At 39.6% G+C, this 18,992-nt stretch overlaps 1 protein-coding gene across 3 annotated transcripts in view; it reads left to right on the plus strand.

Annotated features, from left to right (window-relative positions):
• LOC120570402 (E3 ubiquitin-protein ligase SH3RF3-like) overlaps window positions 1-18,992 on the plus strand; it is a 93,555-nt gene that overhangs the window by 41,284 nt on the left and 33,279 nt on the right. For all 3 annotated transcript variants that reach the window (XM_039818722.1, XM_039818723.1, XM_039818724.1), the window contains exon 2: window positions 17,024-17,299. In XM_039818722.1, coding sequence (XP_039674656.1) covers window positions 17,024-17,299 — 276 coding nt within the window. The remainder of the gene's footprint in view (window positions 1-17,023; window positions 17,300-18,992) is intronic.

Genomic DNA, 18,992 nt, shown 5'->3' on the forward strand with positions numbered 1-18,992 from the left:
AGTAAAGGGGCTGAATAATTTTGCACGCCCACTTTTTCAGTTTTTTATTTGTTAAAAAAGTTTGAAATAGCCAATGAATTTCGTTCCACTTCATAATTGGGACCCACTTGTTGTTGATTCTTCACAAAAAATTACAGTTTTATATCTTTATGTTTGAGGCCTGAAATGTGGCAAAAGGTCGAAAAGTTCAAGGGGGCCGAATACTTTCGCAAGGCACTGTATTTGTTTTTAAAGCACTGCATGGCACTGCTCCGACATATATAGCCGATCTAATCCAGGTGAATAAACCAAAGAGAGCACTTCGCTCCGAATCATTAAATCTCTTGGTAGTTCCGCGGACGTACAGAAAAATGAGAGGGGATCGCTCTTTTGCGGCCGTTGCTCCCAGGCTGTGGAATAGCTTACCTCCTTATATTAGGGAATGTTCCTCTCCTATAGAATTTAAACGACATTTGAAAGCTTACTTTTTCACTCTGGCTTTTGATCATCTATGAGTGCTGTGTTAATGATGTGATAGGATTTTAGTAGTATTTACTAGTGGAATTTAATTGTCCTGAAGATTGTTTTATTGTATTTTTTGTACAGCACTGTGGTCAACTTTTGTTGTATTAATATGTGCTTTATAAATAAATTGAACATTGAACATTGAACATTGAACAATCTGAGCCTGTCAGGAGAAAAAAATACAATCACTTTTAGTGGACAAAAATCAAGGCTGCACAATTGCCCCATTAGGTTACATGGCAGCTCAGTTCGCGCCAGCTCGTCACTGCGATCTCGCTCAATACTGGACCAATTTCAAAGATTTTTGGTCACATCAGTCTATTAGACACAAATCAGTGGGGAAATGGGTAGGTTGAAAAGAAAAGGTAGTTACCCTTTAAGTTACTCAAAGCCTTGAGACCATATCAATTTTATTAAGGTCCTTTTTACATTACATGTCATTTAGCTGACGCTTTTATCCAAATGAACTTACAATTCCTATATATGTCAGAGGTCACACACCTTTGGTGTTTTGCTCAAGGACACATTGGTTGATGTATCACAGTGGGAATCGAACCCAGGTGTCTCACACCAAAGGCATGTGTCATATCCACTGCACCATCACTGCCATATTCTACCCTTAAACTCACTGTGGTTCGTTTCTTCTGGCCCTGCGTATATCCTTTAAGCTCTTTATGTCTGTGACTGTGATTGACACATTGAGTACTCTTAACAACCACTGACGCACCACAGCAACCATCTGTCACTCAAGGCCCCCTGTCGCCACAGTAACAAGGTCTAGAGAGGGGAGTGGACCAAATAGAAAGGGCACATCCATGACAACCTGACAGCCCTAGCAACCTCACCTGACCCCTGCATCTCTTTCTCCCCAGTTAATTTTCCTCCATTACTCTTTCACAAGAATTTCTTTGCAAATCTTCTGCAATATTGGCCTTCAGAAACACACACCAATTTGAACTTTCTGGCTGTAAATGATTGAGTCAGTTTCTGAGCATTGTCAGTACGCGGGCAGTTACTTAAATCACAGCGAGAGGCTTCAGAAAAGAGCAGCTTCACTATGAAGGCACAGTGGGAGCCCTGGGGGCTAATGATAGAGGAGACTAACAAGGTTTACCACCTCTTCCTGCCACACCTCTGACTCCAAGGACTGATCTCTGTTGTGTTAAAGGTCAGAGTTTGCCAGCAACGGAGATGACGAGGTGACATGTCAGGGACAAGAGGTGGTTGGAGATTGAAAAATGAATAAATGAAATGAGATGAGAAGGACAGGTCTGAATTTACCACTTCCCCAAGTGCTTTTTTTTGTTTTTAAATATTATTGTTACATTGAGGGATTTGCGGACATAATCAGCAGCTACTTTCAACCCCTGCCCCATTTTTCTCTTCACTTTCTCTTACATGAAGCGTATTCAGAGCACTGCTTGTCATAAGACCACACACCACATAACAGCAGTACAGAGTGTCTTTTCACATTAGAGCTTTAGAAGACACAACATTTACTAATTCAAATCACACCAACAGTCTCGATATCAGCACAGAGATCACCATGAAAAGAATAACATTTCAGAGAGGTGCCTCAAACAACACAATACCTGAGTACTTTAGAGCAAAGCCTCATAAAATAACATATTTATGGAAACGACAAATCTATGAAGCCTCTGATGTCCCGAAAGCATTGATGTAACTGAATGTGAATACATTATTCAGTGAACAGACAATGTGCTTTAAACATACGTGAAAAGAATCGGAATTTTAAACTTTCGGCTTTGTTTTTCGTAAGTAACTTCTCAAATAATTGTCAAATATTATTCACTGAGGACCAAAGTGTTGGTCCAAGAGACCAACAGCCTGACAGTTTATTGAAAACATAAATATTTCTGTTGGTGCTGTCAGGGAAATATGTATGAAAAAAGATTGTATTTCCAGAATACTATGATACAGTTTGGACAAGTTGCCGTGCTTAGTACAAATTTAGCATTCATTGTGACGGCAACATTGTTGGACTTATTTTGACAATTCCTTCAGTATGTAGGTTCTAACTTCATTATTTTATTTATGTCATCATTATGTCATTTTCCTCTGTCGTTTTATTGAATCAGCTCTCTACATAAAATAATGATTAAATGAATTAGTATGTGGCAAACACAGACCTATGATTACCATCAGGTGGCATGTCATGTTTTATGTTGGTTATTGCATCATTTAATCAGCTGCCGGATTCGTTTAATGATGTAATAGCTTCAATCTAGCCTAATGCGAAAAGATATTGAATACTATTTAATTGCCTGTAAGAGTTCTCCAAACGTGGAACTTAATATTTGTATTATAGGAAGTTATCATATAAATGTATGCAGTTACCACATTAAGTGTAGTCGTTGCAAATATGTGCTGTTATGTAGTTGTAAGAATCAGAAACATTTAATTTCAGGTTTCTTATTAAGGATTCATTTTGTCCGTAAATACTTATATCAATTTCCCTCTTCTCTTCTGTACTCCCTCCCTGCCTTCCTTAATACCTCCTGCTTTGACACTTTGGATACTCAATCAGGTAAGACATCCATCCTTTGCACAACCCCACTGGCACTGAACAGCTTGCATATTTATCAAGCTCTGCTGTATGTGTATATGTCTGTTATTTTTTTTTTTTACATAGCCACACATTCTCTCACAGCTCAGATGGAAATGAGTCTTATGAATATGCATGCAATCCCCAAGCTTTCTGTACTAAGGCTTGCTGTCGTTACTGCTTCCCATCTTGCACTCTGTTTCTCTTTTTCTGTCATTGCCTCTTTCTCTTTCATTCACTCAGTCAAATACCCTCAATGCAGGGAGCCTGACGTGAAGTCATGAAAGTACATGGTGAATGATATTCACAAAGAATATTCAATGTGAAGATGAAAGTTTATATGACATTGTACAAACTTCAAATTAAAGATAACTGTGTGTGTGTGTGTGTGTGTGTGTGTGTGTGTGTGTGTGTGTGTGTGTGTGTGTGTGTGCGTGCGCTGCGTTTGTGCAGTGTGTGTGTGTGTGTGTGTGTGTGTGTGTGTGTGTGTGTGTGTGTGTGTGTGTGTGTGTGTGTGTGTGTGTGCGCGCGCGCTTGCGTTTGTGCATGAACAATTATTATTCGGTTTGACAGGTTGTCTTATCTCTTGGAGGGTGCAGCAGTTATTCTGTTCCTTCATGGTTCTTTGTAGTATTATAAGCACGTTTGTTATAATTCAAAAACATACAGTATTATGTAACGCCTATATGAGTCAATCTGTACTGTGTAATACATATATACTTTACGTGTGTATCTGTAAAGGGATCTTTGCCCAGTAGAATAGAATCAGATGCACACAGCAGAATAGGTATAGGAAGTATAGGAATGTCCCTGAATAGTACAGTGGGCTGCAAATGACAGGCTAACACAGCTAAACCTATTATAGTGATGGTGTCAAAGTAAAGGCATGCAGGAAAAAATTAGCTCAATGATTTTTGGGGAATGTAATAATTATTTGATATCACCAATATAAATAATGTATTTTGTATGTCATTATTCCTATGGAAGTCCAGGTGGAAAACCTTCTTACTAAGGCACAAGAGGTATAATTAGTATAGTATGTATTGTCTTGTAGTAATATATATCAGACTTGTATGTTCATATTCATAGAATTGGAGAGAGTTGGACCTCTCAAGTAAAAAAACTGGTGTTGTGATGGCAGATCTTTGTGCATTTGGCGATCTTTATTTGAATAAGTAAAGAAGACTTTCTTCCACTACTCAGGTTTTACTGTAATAATTTGTGCTCTGGATACAATTTGATTAGGGTTGACTCCCAGCCTGATCTATCAGTGAGGTATTACAAGAGGAAGTATCACAATAGATTGCCATGTTCATGTGTCTCACCCAGTGTATATAACATACTCACACACATGTGAAAAAACACAACATCTGGCTGACCCTCACTAAAACTTTCCAACTGTCAGCAAGAACAACAACACATACATGATATACACTGAATGCTGAGTTCAGTGTTCACGCTCACTGACCCAGTGATTTCAATGAAAACAAACTCGCTCTGTGAATTGGCTTTCGCCATATGGTACTAAAAGAGAAAATGTGTGCATGTGTTAGTGTGTCGATATGTCAAACTGTGAGTGATTTTTTAATGAATAGCAGTTATTATGCTGTTGTTGACTGTGGCTCTGAAATGGGTAGTAATCCCTGCATGTTTCACATAGTTTCATCAGGAGAATTTAACCGTTGTGTATTTATGTATTTCATGTTACTTTACACAGTATATTGGTCAGTTCTATATTAACTGTCTTACTTTCATTTTGTCTCTTACGTACTGCGATATTATTTGCTTGTTAGTGGCAAAGCCAAAGTAGGTTTACGTCTGCCAGCCTGCAGTCTGTCTGTTTGCTTATTGAGAGGTATCTCAATAACTACTTGACAAATGGCAAAACAATCTTCCATAATCTCCAGAGGACAAGTCATTATTTCTTTAAAAATCAACATCTAAAAGGCAGATTTTCCAAGAGGATGAACCTTTTGTCTTTTGTTTTGGAGCATAAGCTTTCCTTTAGATAAAAAAAGAGGAAGGGAGAGAAGAGAGGAGATTGAGTGAGGGAAGAGAAGGGAAGTGTGGCACCTTAGGTAAGTTAAAGTGCTGTGCTGAGAGAGTGAAGAAAGAGACGAGACATGGAGGAGGAAGAATGAGGGAGTGATGGAGAGGTGAAGACAAGGTTGAGATGAATGAACTCCTGGTAGCTGCCAGCTAGACTTGTGTATGTGTGTGTGTGTTTGTGTGTGTCTAGGTTTATACACAGTGGTGTTGTGTTTCTCGTCTACCTACTTCTCAGAAACTGTGTGTGTGTTTGTGTGTGTCTGTGTGTGTGTCTCCACTTCACCTGAGGTGTGTGTTGTATCATGAATTATAAATGGAAAGTGAATCAATAGTGCACTGAATTACTGTCAGACAGTCTGTGTGTGCATGCGTAGGGGCCTGCGTCCATGTTTGAATGCGCTGATGTTTGCATGAGTGTGGTTGCATGTTGACATAATTTGTTGTTTTACATGTTGTATGTTCAAATGAAAACAGCATAGTAGGCTATTGTTTACTGATTCTCCCCACAACTGGGAAGTGTGTGTGTGTGTGTGTGTGTGTGTGTGTGTGTGCGCGCGCACATGCGTGCGTGCGTGTATGATCTCTTTCTTCCATTTTTACTTAAAACTTGGCACATTAACATTATCTTAACACACAGGTAATAGCTTTCTATCTGTGCAGGAATGTGTGTGTGTGTGTGTGTGTGTGTGTGTGTGTGTGTGTGTGTGTGTGTGTGTGTGTGTGTGTGTGTGTGTGTGTGTGTGTGTGTGTGTGTGTGTGTGTGTGTGTGTGTGTGTGTGTGTGTGTGTGTGTTGTATTTGAGTGTCTGCTCCAATAAAACAGCACAGCAAGATAGAATGCCTCTCTCACAGCAGAGTGGAAAAAGACCTCTGCAGATTTACTATGCTATTACCACACACACAAACTCTCTCTCGCACACACTCCTTGAGGAAAAAAGTTGTAATGGCCCAGTGCCCCTCCAAGGACGAGAAGAGCGAGCAGAGTAATCACAGTTAAAGAGAGAGAGTGTGTGTCTGTGGGGAGGTGAATAGATGGACTACAGGGGACAGAAAATGGTTTGGTGCTGGAAAAATGGATGGGGATATGAAGGGAGTGGAACATCCTGTCCCATCAACCATCCTTCACACACACACACACACATACGCATACACACACACACAGACACACACACACACACACACGCATACACTGGCTTGCCGTGGGAATGTTAGTGTTGCTGAGCAATAGAGTTGACAGATGAGTGAATCCAGGATACGGAATAGGTCCACTACTCCAAACCAGACCATTTAGTCCCTTTAACTTTAATTCCTTCAATTTCCTTCAAAGCTCACTTAACCTGAAGCTCCTCCACATTCTCTACACAGTATGCAAATGTTGCCTTTGAACTAAAACCTCAAAAATTGAGTCTTAGTTCTCAACCGAAAGGACACACAAATACCCATGTAGCGTATTGGAATTAAAATGAACATGGATCTGCTGTTTTATGTTGTATTTAAATAGTATTCAACTGTGTATTTAATTATGTTTTGTTTTATGTCAAGAAGTTAACAAAGATCCACTTTGCACCACTATACAGGTGTGTGGTAATACGTGTAGTATTGAAAAAAAATCTACATTTACAGTACATATTAATGAATGTGTGAACACCATAGACACATAAGGGGTTCGTCAGGGACATATATGCAGCTCTTGTAACAGATAACACACGGGGCTCTATTTTTATGCAAAGTGGCGTTTTCCTAAGAGTCACTGAGGTGCTTTCTTCACCTGCTAGTTTGGTATTTGGGACTTGCCTTGTGCTACAGTGCACAACATAGGATGTTGAGATATTTCAGTCCCACCCAAAGTGGTGGACCGACTGATGGGCTGAGTGACACACTGCTAGATGGCTAAAAATATCAGCTTGTTAGCTTTTGTTGCCAGATAACAAAATGCAGGCACAACAGCATATAGTATCATTGTAGCCTATATTTGAAAACAACACTAAGATAAGTGAATGGACTGGCATTTTTCAAGCATCTATGTTTTTTTAACTTGGTTGTGTTGGACTGTAATTAGTCCTTCCTTTGTTAGGCTCATATTAACATTTTGTGGTGTATGGCTTTGAATTACTGTCTCTAAGTAATATAAGGTCAATAAAATCCACAGGGGATATGCACTAGCTGCATACAGATTGTGGCTCTCATGGGTGACATTAGTAACTCTTCCCAAAGTGCAGTACAACACTAGCAATTAACTCAGCTAAGGAGGGTGTTGTCAAGTTAACTTAACTTAATGTTCCTATTACAGTTTTTTTCGATTGCTAAACGACAGTGGGCACAACTGGAGTCACATGTGCAAAACTCTAACTACAGTCTGCACAGCAGCAGTTCATGTGGACCAAACTCTAGCTCATTTTTCATTGCTTGAACACAGTTTTCAAAACTCTACACACTTATCCCATGACTTTAACCACAACGTGCAAAACACTGTAGATTTACAGCACTTTGTTCAAATGCTAACACACTGCTGTCAAAACTGTTAACCACACATTCAAAACAGAATAGATTTCAGTCTGGTGCCTATCAAACACTGCTGATTGCAATTTTAGCTGAAAGCCTAAGCAGGTGTCTTGTTTTAGACTAGTTAGTGAACATATATGGTATTTATACAGAGAAAGCTCAGAAAGTCTTTTTTTGTATACAAACACCAAATAAGAATGAAACAATCATACACTGTACTGAAACGGGTAAAAGAGCAAAGATACCAATATGTCCAGGTAAGATGTCTGAGGTTATGTACACAGCTATAAAAAAAAAGTGAAAAACACAATATCTTTACAATAGTAAAACTGCATTCTTACTGTTTTTCAGAAAGTAATGGAGGTGAAAGCAATAGAAACACCACATTCATTTGTATTTAGAGATGATGCAGACATCCAATGTGATGAAGAAAACTTGCCACATGATGCTGGAGAGAGGCAGGATTAGTCACACTATTCGTTGGTACTGTTATGTACCTTTAGTTTTTTCCCCCAGTAATTCCATAAATTACTAGAGACAAAATACTTTATTGAAGAAAACTGCTGATTTTCATTCCTTCTTGTTTACCTTATGTAAAAATTGGTATGCTATACAATCTATATTTTTTCCTTAAATAAACTGTTGAGTAGTGTCAAGTCACTCTAATTGTTCAAACTGTAAAGATGAGAAAGTTTGTAATTTCTGTATTGGTGTTTGATGCTAGTGTTTTTACCCTCAGTGTGTTCTGAGTGACAGTGTGTGTTATCTCAGTGAGGCCTGTGCATACTGTTTGAGACGTGTGTTAAGAGTTGTGTTGCTTTGAATGAGTTTTGCAGGTGATGTGAACTGTTTAGCTCAGGTGACTGTAGGTAGTGCAGACTGTAGTTTGAGTTTTGCACATGTGACTCCAGTTGTGCCCACTGTCGTTTAGCAATCGAAAAAAACTGTAAACCCAATGTGTTATTAAATATAATGCTTCAGTTTCTAACAAGTATTCAGTTCAGTTTGGGATTTTCAGTTCAGTTCACTTTATTTATTCAGTATCTTAAAGTGAAATTTGTCTGACTGTAGTAGTGATACTATATGGGGAAGATGCTGCAAACTTTTTCCATCATATTTTACATTCTTGCACACTTATCTAGTTGTGAGTGTTTTTACATTTGAGAGGAAAAAAATCTCCCATTTCTTTTTCTTTCATAAATAGATAGGCTATTTAGTCTTATATGTCTTTAACCTAACACTGTTATTTCACTTTTTACAGTTGCTATCAGCATGGTCAAAATATGTAACCACATCAGAAAGTGCTTCAGTTCTGAACAGCCTAAGTCTGAACTTTGTGTATCAGAGGCGTGTCACAGTACATTTGACAAGGATAAGAGTGGTGGATGTGGCAGCGTATTGTTCCAGCGGAAGAAACTGCTTTGTGTTGACTCTCAGGGCTGAGGGTGGCTGTTAATTATTGATTTAATAAGCTCAGCATGGGTGTGAGTTGTGTGTGGCATACTGACTCAAATCCTATTATAAGAGTGTGTGTGTGTGTGTGTGTGTGTGTGTGTGTGTGTGTGTGTGTGTGTGTGTGTGTGTGTGTGTGTGTGTGTGTGTGTGTGTGTGTGTGTGTGTGTGTGTGTGTGTGTGTGTGTGTGTGTGTGTGTACAGTATGCTGGACTATACAGTTTATTATAGCTCAATATATGATGGAAGGTGAGAACATACTGTCATTTTTACTTTGGGCTAGGGTTGGGCATCGCTTGGAATTGTTTCAAAAATTACGATTCCAGTGGAATGGTTTCTTTATTGGAATCGTTTGGAGGATTTGGTTTTAAATCTGGTCATGGGTTCCAAATTTAACATGCGCAAGTTTTGGTTTCCATAGCGTCCAGGCGCTTGTTGTGTTGCAGCCTTGGAGCACAGCAAGCAGCGCTCTAGTGGGGCTTTATTTTACGTTGAAAAAGCCCAGTAAAACTGCAACCCACCATTGAATCAATTTATTTGTGAAATAAGCATGTGACCCGTTTCAACTCCACCCCTCAAAGAATTGGAATCGAGAATAGAACCGGAATCAAAAGAAGAAGAATCGGAATTGGAATCAGAATCGTTAAAATCCAAACGATGCCCAACCCTACTTTGGGCTGATATGATTATAGACAAAGTTCCTTGATAATTGATGGTTTAGTCATGAGAGTGGGCAAGCTTCATGTGAAATTAAACATATATTAAGAATTAATGTGTTAATCTAGTTTTAGCAGGGTAGTGACCGACACAGCCACACAGCACCAAGAAGGAAAAACAATACCAATATACAGTATAGGGCTGGGTATGATACCTGAACACATTTTTAGTACCGAAATAAATGCGTTGGTAGTCAGAGTATCAAAACTTGTCATGTACTGAATGTTGGTTATATTTTACTTATTTAGTCAGATATCTCCTGATTTAAATCATAATTTTGACAATTTTAGAATGCATTTTATTTAGTCAAAACACTGGCCTTTTTTTAAAAACTCGTGGATCCATCAACCACACATGGTCAACCCTGTGTCTGTGTGTGTGTGTGTGTGTGTGTCATAGGGGCCTTGTTGAATGGAGCAGTCAGTCCCATGTTGGACAAGTCACCTCCTTGTACCTTATGGCTACAGCACACACACACACAACCACACACTTGAACAGATGGGAGTCTCAGTAGTGGATGATGGAGGGACTTGTGTGTTTGTGTGTATATCCCTAAGGGCATGGGACACACACACACACACACACACACACACACACACACACACTCCTTCTGTCCATTACAGACATCCACAAACACTAATTACTGCACCACAGGGGTGAAAGAGCACTCTGAATAAGAAGTAAGTGTGTGTGTGTGTGTGTGTGTGTGTGTGTGTGTGTGTGTGTGTGTGTGTGTGTGTGTGTGTGTGTGTGTGTGTGTGTGTGTGTGTGTGTGTGTGTGTGTGTGTGTGTGTGTGTGTGTGTGTGTGCGTGCGTGCGTGCGTGTGTGTGTGGCTGATGATAATATTGTGCCACTGACAGGTACAACATTAAAAACCCTTTTCACACATGTAGGATCCTAGCTTGATTTTGGTCAATAACACTTTTTTCACACATGAAATGACTGTTCTGAATGGATTCATCTCTCTATGGTGGCAGCACAGCAGGAAGACATTGGAGAGTTTGAAAGTAATGACACCAACAAAGAAGAGTCTTGCAGCCTGCTTTAGTGATGGATTTAAAACTTGCAGGGAAATGGCTCATTATTGCCTCAGCAGCACCCCAACTAGATATATAATCTGTCTACACAATTTAGCGATCAAATGACTCCTCAATTTCATAATTAATTTATGATAGAATTATGTTGCCTATTTGACACAGCCGGACAGACATCGCCGAAGTTAAAACTAAAAGGGCATTCGAAGAGTGCAGACCTCCGCCAAGGCCAACAGTCCATTCTTCTATGGAATGCAAATCTGCAACAGCAACATCTATATATGTCTATGTATTTCCAAAACTATGAGAACCAGTAGTCGACTCAGGACCACTATTAAACGCTGTGTAAGCTAATACTATAAATATAACATGATAATCAATCACACAAATGTAAACTCACCATCTAAACGTCTCCGCTAAGTGTCTGTCCCGGGTTACAGCTGCAAACATAACGGATGCGGCAAAAAAAACACAGACCCGTTTGTTCCTTCCTTGGCCCATGCTACACCTTTTCTCCAAGTTTCATGAAAATCAGACCTAGCCTTTCTATAATCCTGTTGAAAGACAAACCACCAAACAAACCGAAAACCTCAGCAGAGGTAATAATTAACAAGAGAGATACGTGTTGGCTTTCATTGTATTTCCTAATATACTCACATGCTGTTGGTTCTGAAGGTGGTTTTCCTTGATTGTCATGCTGTACAAAGTTAGAATAAAGCTAAAAACTTTGATTGCGTTGTGTATGTAGAATGCAATTTCCTTAGGCGGATTTCCAAGGAGGTTTTTTTTTTACCCTGCTCTACGACAAAAAGAAAATATTCAAGGATAAGACAGATTAAAATATATCTCTTCTCCAAAATTGCAGCTGGAATTGGTTTATCCCCAGTATTTCATTTATAGAAGGGCTTATTTAATGGATTTACTTCCCTGTGCATATAAACGATGATTAAAATGTGTTACTGTCTGAAGAAGGTGGCACAAGATGCGCAACTATATGTATACAGTATATATAATTGTGTAATTGTATGATTTGTACTATGTATGTACATTCAGATGTTTACATGTCTATAGACCATTACAACCTTGCACGTGCAGTATCTGTATAACAAATGCGTAGTACATAAATGTAATTTTTATAACGCGGGGTTGCCAGGGATCTAACCGCAGATCACAAGTCTGTCTGTCTATTTTCTTACTATCTTCCTTCTCTACTCCCTCATCTGTTTTTTCCTTCTCCTTTCCTTTTTTCCCTTCCTTCTTTCTTTCACACACGCAGCTTATCTGAGGTGTTCACATTTATGTCCAAAATACAAGTGTAGACTTTGTACTGCTCACTTAGCTTCCAAAAACCTTTCATATAAATGTGTTAACATGACAGAGTTTTATACACGGAATAGTTATACTTACAAATATAAGTATACACTATTTATTATATAGCCATAAGTATCCAGACATACCTGTTTATATATTTTTGTGTATTTTTGGCACAAGGCTGTTTCTCATGTTTTTTTGGTGGCATTTTAGGCCTTTATTTGATAGGACAGAGAGGGGGAATGACATGCAGCAAAGGGGCACAGGTTGGAATTGAACCTGCGGCCGCTGCGGCGAGGACTGAGCCTGTGTACATGGGTTGCACGCTCTACCAGGTGGGCTTCCCCGGTGCCGAAGCTAGGCCCCTTTAGTAGGACCGTTTAGTCTCAATGTTAAACAATAGAGTGCTTTTAACTTTGTGGCATAGCCCTTTGTTTCAGCACAACAATGACCCCGTGCACAAAGTCAGGTCCAGAAAGAAACAGTTTTCTGAGTTTGGTGTGGAAGAATTTGATTGAACCGAGCCCTGATTTCTACCCCAACACCTTTTGGGATGAATTGGAACAATGACTACGGCCTTATGGCCCAACATCACTCCCTGACCTCACTCTTGTGGAAGAATGGTAACAAATCCCTGCAGCCCGGTGTCAAAATTGTGTTGAAAGCCTGAAAAAGTGTAAATTCAGCCAAGACATATTGAAATCAATTTGCTCAACCCACTTTGGGAGGTGGTTTTGAGGTGGTTTGAGACTTATTCTAGACAGATGTTGAGAGTGTGGAAATGCATCCATCTGTCCAAGACACATACGTAAGCTTGATTTCTCCCAAGTGTAACAACGTCAGGAAGTAGTCTGTGGAAGGAGCGTACTGGTGAGAGCGTATGGGTGAGGGAGGGGTGTAAGTTAGAGCCGGGGATTACGTCAAAACCTTTGTCTCGCTCATAGTCAAACCATCAGAGTCTTTACTGTGTTTGTGTTATTGATAGTTGTTCACTTATTCACTTGTATTGTTAACTGTTAATTGTTGTCACTATACTGCTAAATGGCACAAGTTATTCTCTGGCATTTTTGGCAGCTACCGAACAGCTCCAGGTACATTAACACCACCTGCCGGACTGGTGGAAGGTCTGATTTGCATGCAAAAAAACAAAGATGGATTACAGTTACATTTGTGTTCTGGCCAATGCAGACACATACCAGAAACTTTGTGTATTAAATTGCATCTAGATCCTATCCGGATGTGAAACACTTAAAATGACAAGTGTAAATAGGGCCAATCACCTATGAGCGTAAAATTAGGGCGTATACAGGCTTTTGGTCATCTAGTTTTAATGTTTAGTATAGGTTCAGGTAGGGCTGCAACAAACGATTATTTTCATTGTCGGTTAATCTGTTGATTATTTTCTCGATTAATTGATTGTTTGGTCTATAAAATGTCAGAAAATGGGAAAAGTGTTTTTCAAAGCCCAAGATGATATCCTCAAATGTCAAATTTTGTACCCATTTCAAGATATTCAGTCATTGAGGAGTGAAGAAAGAAAAAAATGATTCCAAACGATTAATTGATTATCGAAATAGTTTGCAATCAATTTAATAGTTGACAAGTAATTTTTTAATCGATTAATCTTTGCAGCTCTAGTTTCAGGTGGCAGTCACAGTAACTGTAAATAGTTGTAGTGGCTAATGGTAGCACTAATACTGTGTTTTGTATTGTTTGTGCATGTAAGTGTGTGTGTCTGTGTGTGGGTTTTCTGCTATTGCGTCACCACTGATCTCAGTACAGTCAGGCAGTGAAGCTGGTAAGTGAGTGCATTAAAATAGTGTGTGTGTGTGTGTGTGTGTGTGTGTGTGTGTGTGTGTGTGTGTGTGTGTGTGTGTGTGTGCGTGTGTGTTTTCTCTAAAAAGAAAATAAGTTCTCTTTTTTTGCATTCTTCTATTGCACAATGCTTTTGTTTACCTGGATCTTCTTTTAGATACTCTCCCTTTTAATACCTGCAGTGTTTTGTTTGGGTGTGTGTGGGGGAGAATGTGAATATATGTGTGATGATGAATATGTATGTGTCACTAGTTGTATAGAAATGTAGCTTTTGTGTTAACTGCAGGTGAAATCTATTATGGCTCCTTGATTTGGGCCTTTTTTTTGGAAAAACATCTTATCTGACCACATCTAATATGATGAACTTGAATTGAAATGTTATTTGATGCCCCACTCTCCTCAGTTACTGTTGCTACGCCTGCCAAGCTTCGTTTCTAGCACGACATGTTGCTGGGGTGTAATCTTCCACAAAATGTTTAAACCCCGACAGCATCCAGAAACTCTTTAGTCTTGGAATTAACTAGCCCTATGCATACTGTTTCTACATGTGGACAGGGGCGTCAGAATGGGGGGATACTAAAATGAATAGCTGTGGATGTGGGGAGGGGCCTATGTAAAGGGTCCAGAATTTTGTCCAGAATTTTGTGCTACGCCCCTGCATATGGACATTATAGTTCAAAAAGGTTGACAGGCCTGCTGTGCCTATTACGGTTGCTAAGCCATGATGATACAGTTGCTTTTTTTGTTACAGTTTTTCTTGATTGCTTTGACCTGCTTAAAGAAACTGGGATCTGGGGGTCTCAGCAGAGCAGAAGACACCTCTTGCAAATGTGTTAACCTGTGTTTTTCATTGGATTGACACATTTTCACAGATGTCATTCAAGCAGTCCAAACTCCGTTGTTTTAGCTATGGTAACCAAACGGAAACCATCTGTTCCTAACTATTAGAAACTACCTACATCAGTATGAAATCACTGAAGCACCTGTTTGACACTCCTTCACACAAATCTTCAATTAGCAGTCAGTCTGCAGGGTTAGACCATGTGGCCCCATCGTCAAGACACAAGAGATTGAGTATCAATAGTGGCTATTTCTTATAGTAATAGATGTTAGTAGATGTTAGTAATCTGATTCTGTATTTTGTTATCCACTGTGTAATGGTTATGGGATTGGAAGGGCTCATACACTTGTTTGCAAGTTGTGTTGTTTGAAGGCAAAATTAGCTTTTGTTGTGTATTTAAATATTTAAATGTTTTGGCATGGTTAGAGCCTTTTGCAAATAAAATGTGTCATTTAGACCATGAATGCCACTGTTTCGGCCTGTGTGTTAACTGTTTTGAAAATGTGGAGTTTGAGTTGACTGCTGCATCAAAGCAATCAAGAAAAACTGTAATAGAACTTTAAAGGCATACTATGTAACTTTTCCCTCTTTGGTCCCCCTACAGGTTGTCTCATTGGAACTACAGCTCGCGTGGCTGTAGTTCTAAAAAGTTACATAGTATGCCTTTAACATGAATTAAGTTCAATGCAACATTTTGATCTTTTTTTTTTTAAAGATTATTTTTTTGGGCATTTCTGCCTTTAATGGATAGGACAGCTGATATTTGTAAGGGGAGCGAGAGGGGAGAGACATACATGAAACCGTCACAGGTTAGACTTGGACCCTGGACCTTCTGCGTCGATGAATAAACCTCTACATATGTGCGCCCGCTCTACCAACTGAGCTAACCCGGCCACATTTCTACGCGAGGAAGGCATCACGTTAAACATCACTTTGTGCAGGGTAAATGGGTCACTGTGTGTTTTTCCTTGACACGTGATAAGCAAGACACCACAGACCTGATTTTGATGAAGTTCCAGGGAGTGATGCATCACGCTGCTCTGGCATTTTCAAAATTACTGCGTTTGGCCCAAGGTGGGAGCAGCAATTACCTGGCAAACATTTTAATAACCAGTCATATCTCACATGCTACTGGGGGGAATAAAATGAAACTTGGAGCACATACCCAACTATCCGTGCTGTACAGATTTGTCTCCAGGGCCAACTGTTTGCAACATATTGGATTTTCCACATTTTTGAGTTGCTTTAAAACCAGTTTGCCCCCCAGGCTTCTTTTTCTCTTCTCCAAATTAATTTACTGATCACAGCAGGGGCCACTGCCTCATTTGTACCTTCCTTCAAATATGAGGCACCACAAACATAAAAATGAAAAGAAATTGAGAACAATACAACATTTTATATAACAGACTTGAAACTGATTTGTTCCAAACATGGCACAAAAGCCACACTTTCCAGCTCCTTAGGCAGAATATATAATGAAATGTCAGTTCACTGTAAATTCAGCAAATTGTCAACCCCAAGGTTTGGGAGGTGTAGTTATCTGGTATCATTTCAACACATTGGCACTATTACTTGACAGTAATGCTTTTAATAATCTGCAGAGGCCCCAAAATGCACTTTATGCTACTCTGTGCAAGATTTTTATGCAAAAAAAACACCTGTCATCTAACCTTTTATGTTAATGGCTGCGTGGGAGTGCACTACAGAAGAACATCCTACAGTACTCTTCTCACTGAGACCGTGTTTTCTGGTGTAGAGTAAGATAACTGGCAGGTAATCTGTTCATCTGGTCTGCCCTTATATATACAAAAGTGTCCTAACTTTTTTTTGGATTGTGTTGTGACCACTAATCACACAGGTTACGGACTTAATGGAGATTTGAGAATGATTTTAAATTTTCCCTCTGAGATGATTTTATTTGAGGGATTTGCTGGAGTCACCAGCAATGCCAGAAGCTCTTTACCATATTCACATTGACCAGACACCAGAATTAAAGACATCACTCGTAGGATTTTAAATAGATCAGATAGATCAAGATTGATCCAAATTCAGGCCTGAATCTCACTCTCACTTCAGGTCAGAAAAAACTGACGCAAAAAGGTTTGACTTAGCAGCAACAACATGTTGCTCCTCAGGAGCAAGGAATGTAAGGACATATTTACTGCTTTGTTTAGATGCATGTAAGTCCTTTGTTCGTGCAGTAAGTGTTTGTTTGTAATGTGTGTTTTTCAGAATATCCCAGCGCTGCCTTGCGGTAAAGCCCTCTACTCCTACGAAGGAAAAGAACCTGGCGATCTCCAATTTTCCAAGGGTGACATCATCATCCTGCGACGCAAAGTGGATGACAACTGGTACCACGGCGAGCTCAACGGTTGCCATGGTTTCTTGCCTGCTAGTTACATCCAGTTGCTGCGTCCCCTGAGCCAAACTCCGCCCCAGGGCAAAGCACTGTACGACTTTGAGGTCAAAGATAAGGACCAGGATAAAGACTGTCTGGCATTCAGCAAGGTAACACACACACAACACACACACACACACACACACACACACACACACACACACACATACACACACAGACCCATGCTGCACACACACACACACACACACACACACACACACACACTCAACCCGAAGACACTGTTTTATAACAGACACAGAACAAAAACAATAATGTCTAAAATGGACAGGCTGCATAGATGAATCAGTGGAGAGAGGGATGGCTGAATTTACAAAAGGATAAATACCGTAGTAGAAGGAAACACTTATCGGTGGTGTTAAACCAGTGTGGTTGTTTGTAGGACACAAATAATTTATCACTGCTGACTCGACTTTTCAGATTGGTTCTCAGAATGTAAACCAGAGCCACTTCAAACAGGGTGAAAAGTACATGCTCTGCATGGTGCCTTCCCTAAGCAACTGCAGTTTTCACCATTTACTTGTTCTTGCTTGTACTCCATTCTTCTATTTTGTGAATACATTTGATCAGCTTTCACATCAAAAGCAGCAAGAGTTTACAGCTGAAACAGATCAAATCTGTTTGCATAAACAGTTTCACTGGCAAGTCATTTGTGTGGTTGTTTGACATTAGGTGGCAATCTATGTGTTATTAACTAGTAGTTCTGTATTGTTGCATGAACATGAGCTTCGCCAGACAGTGTTGTGGTCAGCTAAAATAAGTGGCTAAAATCATGTCTAAAGGCATGTCTTTTGTGGCAAGTCACAGAGGCTTAGACATTTCTTGACATGAAATGAGTTGGTAATTTATTGTGCCTCGTTTGAACAATTTCCACTGCTTTTGATTTTAAAACACAACACAATTTATACACATATATAATATATACACTACGTGTATTGGTAAAATGTTCATCAGCTCTGTCAGTCAGTGGATCTGATGTGAGGAATTTTAAGGATGGGGTTATCATACAGTAGAAGCTGCTGCCTGCAGTCTACTCTGACCATGAGGATTTAACTGAAGTCATTTTTAAAAACTGACACCAATATTTTTGGAACGAAGATGCTGGCAACTGATAATTTGTGCTCATATTCCAATCCTTCCATTTCTTTGCCAAGAAGAAGAAAAAAGATGTCCCTAAAACAGCATTTACACCACCATGAAACTACACTGTTGTACTGTTCCATACCACTATGATGCTTTCTCACACTGGAAGGATACATGCAGCTCACTGTTGTCCATCAAGGCATATTGTGATTATTAATTATTGTGTAATACATTATGATTTTATGTATATGTTGTGCTGCTGATGCTGTGCGCTGAGCTTTTTACATGCTGTACAGAAAACAAATTCCACTAACTCCAGGGAGCAAAGTGATGTGATGATTTTTCTGGTGGGACACCTGATAGCAAAGTAATAATAATAAGTTTTGTTGAAAGGCTAAGCCCGTAACATTAATTATATTGTCTCCTCTTCCCTATGTGTTACGTTTAATGTGAGAGTGAGACCTAAGCTGGCCTAGATGAGTGTATATTTTTCCTACCTAAGAGGGATTGTGCTGTGTTAAACTGACTCACCCAGCCGCTGTTTCAATTCATGGTCGAAAGATGGCTGCTGGCTTCGGTGTCCACGCTAAGGGGAGCGACCTAAGCCTTTATCGTCTCATAATAGGAGAAATGTCATGTATTTCTGCTCTTTCTGACCAAGGCTGCTTGTTAATTAGATCCTCATGCTCCTGCCAGTACGGG

Source organism: Perca fluviatilis, chromosome 12 (assembly GCF_010015445.1).
Source record: "Perca fluviatilis chromosome 12, GENO_Pfluv_1.0, whole genome shotgun sequence".
NCBI classification, from domain to species: domain Eukaryota; kingdom Metazoa; phylum Chordata; class Actinopteri; order Perciformes; family Percidae; genus Perca; species Perca fluviatilis.